Source organism: Musca domestica, unplaced genomic scaffold, assembly GCF_030504385.1.
Source record: "Musca domestica strain aabys unplaced genomic scaffold, Musca_domestica.polishedcontigs.V.1.1 32, whole genome shotgun sequence".
In the NCBI taxonomy this organism is placed as follows: domain Eukaryota; kingdom Metazoa; phylum Arthropoda; class Insecta; order Diptera; family Muscidae; genus Musca; species Musca domestica.
In genome coordinates, this window is record NW_026712311.1 from 1,975,946 (window position 1) to 1,979,595 (window position 3,650).

General features: G+C 39.5%; 1 protein-coding gene across 1 annotated transcript; it reads right to left on the reverse strand.

Moving 5' to 3' along the window:
* Positions 1-2,565: 2,565 nt before the first annotated feature.
* Positions 2,566-3,352, reverse strand: LOC101900599 (cuticle collagen 1-like). The gene is made up of 2 exons (XM_020035639.2): positions 3,322-3,352; positions 2,566-3,260 (listed from the first exon to the last, which is right to left on the reverse strand). The coding sequence occupies exons 1-2, from the start codon at positions 3,350-3,352 to the stop codon at positions 2,566-2,568; spliced, it is 726 nt and encodes a 241-aa protein (XP_019891198.2).
* Positions 3,353-3,650: the final 298 nt, after the last annotated feature.

A 3,650-nucleotide genomic window follows, 5' to 3' on the forward strand; every position in this document is an offset into this window, starting at 1 on the left:
CAAATTTGATATTAAGGTCTCTCTTAGAATCTGTTCCTTTCAGACGTTGAATCGAAAAAATCCAAGGAAAAATCAAAAATTAGCAAATAATTTTTTTTATTTTTTTTTTTTTTTATTTATTATTTTTTTTTTTTTTTTTTTGGAAAATTTTGATCATTTTGTTTCAATATACCGTCGAAATAGAGATTTCTTTTCTTTGCTGACTTATAACAAAAGTTGATGAAGGATATTTTTTTCTTTGATGCTAAAATGGTGCTTTGCTGGATATCTCTGCACAAACTTATACAAAATACGACTACAACCCTGAAATGTGGTTTGAAAACATAATTTTTATTAAAACCATTGTAAATAGATATATGAGTTATTCTGAGATTTACAGTGAAATTTTGTGCAGAATATTTCTCCTTTTGACAACTTTCGCTTACAACGGAATTTTATGTTACTTTCCGGCCTCAACTCGAAGAAAAGGAAAACTTGATCAAACATTTAGAAAATATTTCCGTTTTTTTTTTGGAAATTGATCTAAATATTCTTTAAAACACAATAGAAATTGAGATTTCTTTTCCTCGGTGACTTACAGTCAAATCTGAGGGAGAATATTTCTATCTTTAACGTAATCCTGGTTAGATAAAAAATACACCTTAATTTTTACATTTTTTTTTAAAATTTTATTGAATGAAAGCAAAAAATGTCAGAAATAGCATCAAATTTTAGAATAAGTTTAGATTTCTTCGAATTTGTCACCTTTGGCACGAATTATGGCCTTCAAACGGCGAATGAAACCGTCACTCGCTGCCCTAATGTTGCTCTGCGGTAGTTTGGCCCATACCCGGCGAAGCGCTTGCTTTAGGTGATCGACACTTTGGTGCCAACCTTGCTTTCCAAAATACTTCAGATACCAGATAGTCCAACGGATTGGTATCCGGAGATTTTGGTGGCCATTGTGCGCTGGAAATGAAGCGAGGAACCTCATTTTGTAACCATTCTTGGGTGGCGCGTACTGAGTGCGATGGTGCTGAGTCCTGTTGGGATGTCTAAGGTCTGCGGCCAAAATGTTTGCGTGTCCAAGGCTTTAATACACCCTCCAGAATATTTTCGCGATAATATTCGGCATTTATTCTGATGCCACGGTCAATTAATACGAGCAGAAAGCGACCATCGGCTGTTATGGTGGACCACACCTCCACCATGGCCGTCGCTTGAGTTCTGGTGGCCAACCGAAGGTGCATATTTTCAGCTGACCTCTTTGGCAAGTAAACACGATCATTTTGTTTGTTTACAGAGTGGAGAAAACCAAATTCAGCAGTGGTGAACACTTTCGGCCAAACGAAGCAACTCTTTAGCTCTTTTGAGTCTATTTTCTTTCCGTTGCGGTAAAAGTTTTTGCACTTTTTGGAATTTCAATTGCCTTACCCCGAGCTCATTTTTCAATATTTGCGAAGTGAAAATTGCGATATGTTCAGCTCACGAGCCATTTTGCGGCCACTGCGTGGCGAATTTCGATCAAGTCGCTTCTTTACTTTTTGAACCATTTCTGCTGATGTTGCTGTTTTCTTTCGTCCATTTCCTTGACGTCGGGTTACGCTACCAGTATCACGGTAATGAGCGATGATACGAGACACAAAAGATTTATTCACATTTAAAAGCGGGAGGGCTCTAACGATAGCCACTTGTGGTTTTCCAGCCAAATATAAAGAAATCACGCTATCACGCATGAATGCCATCACGAATAACGTTTTCTCTGGAAAAATTCTCAACAAAATGCTTTTGTACGCTTGTAAACAATATAATGAGCTGTCACTGGACAAATTTTAACAGCTGTACGACGAGTGGCATAGAAATGACAGCAATCTGAAGTTGGTTGCAAATTTTTCATCTTACCCTGTACATACCTAAAATGCACCCATGCCGAGGAATCTTAATCCGAAAATTGAAAAAAAAATAAAAATAAAAAATGTGGGGGAGGGGGGAACTTACCCATCCATTCCGATTACTTTGTGATGTAAACTTTCAAAATGCCGATACATTTTCTTAAAAATATTATTTATTATCATATTTAATTATATATACAGTATTTCAAAGGAGTGTTCAATATAAATGCAAAAAATAAAAATATTTTTTCTTTTGATCATCTTAACATAAGATGATCAACTACAATCTTCACATTTATGGGTACCTTCTGGGCCCTGTCATTTTCAAAAATTATCACAATATTTTTTTTTAATTTGAAATGAAAATCTATGCCCATGGGACGACTTATAGATTAATTAAGGGAATTTCTCTCTCTCTCTCTCTTTCTCTCTCTCTCTCTCTCTATCTATCTATCTGTTCTCAACATAGTTTTCCATTGATGGCTGGGAGTGCAGCATGTTATTTTGATTGATAAAGGGTCATTCAGTCCGGCAGTCTTTTGTCTGTAAACTAGTATTACTATTTTCTATTCAGACAAGTCTGAAGTTCTTTCTTCTTTTTTGTGGAATATCATAGGAATGATGTTCACCCTGATAGGTGCGAGTTTAGTTGGCTGTAGGATGGATGTCAGTTATTTGAATTTATGCCGACACATTACCATCCCCAATTTTTGGTAATGCCTGCACTTCTTCCTCCAATGACTCCAAGACTTCTTCCATCAGGAGCTGGCGCTGGTGCAGGAGATGGTGCTGGAGCAGGAGCTGGTGAAGGAGCTGGTGCCGGAGTTGGCGCCGGGGTTGGTGCAGGCGTTGGAGCTGGCGTTGGTGTGGGTGTGGGCGTTGGCCATGGTCCCGGATAGTAGGGTGGATAATAATATGGTGGTAGTGGTGGTGGTATCAAAACTGGTGGATGATGTCCCCCACCGCTGCCAGGTGGACCAATTGGTCCTGGGAATCCTGGAGGACCTGGAAATCCTGGTCGTCCAGGATGACCTTCTTCACCTGGCGCACCAGGCGCGCCATCTTTACCAGGCGCACCTGGTAGACCAGGTCGCCCGGTATCACCCTTATCACCTTTCTTGCCTGGTAAACCCGGGCGACCGGGTATACCAGGGGGACCGGGAGGTCCAGGCGGACCAGGTGGACAACTGCAATGACCATGTGGTGGGTAGTAATGGGGAACATGGATCACTTGTTCCGGCGGTGCTGGCCTATCAATGTGCAAGACACGGGTGAGAAAATACTGCAACTGATCCTCGGGGTCATCGTCAATGGGATCCTCGTTGGTATCTGGCTCTTGGACGTCTTCGTAGTCTTTTTCGGCCGTTTTGGTTAGGCCAAGGCTAAAACCTGTTGGAAAAATAAGTTATCATTCCGAAAGGGGAAAAGTTGGTAAATTTTCTTTACTTACATAGCACTAAGAGAGCTATAGTCCACTTCATGTTGCTAACAGAACTGCTGGAGTTTTGAATTCTAAGTGGCTTTTTATACCTCGAAAAAAAGTTCAGAACTTTTGTTCTACACTTGTGTTCTTAATCCAGAAAATATTGAATTAAAAACCGTTAAAATTGCCCCCCAGAATCTGACTGCAGTTGTTTAAAAAACTTCTAAAGAATTTTCAGATCCAAATTTTAAAGTTTACTTTTGCAAAAAACAAATCACAATAGCATTAGAACATTGGCCATCACCTCTCTTTGCTGGATATTAACATAAGAATAAGAACCAGCAGCAGAGCTATGT

Coding starts and splice junctions, on each gene's coding strand:
- LOC101900599 (XM_020035639.2), bottom strand. CDS start 3,352: ATGAAGTGGACTATAGCTCTCTTAGTGCTAT. Junction 3,261..3,321: donor TATAGCTCTCTTAGTGCTAT/GTAAGTAAAGAA, acceptor TTTTTCCAACAG/GTTTTAGCCTTGGCCTAACC.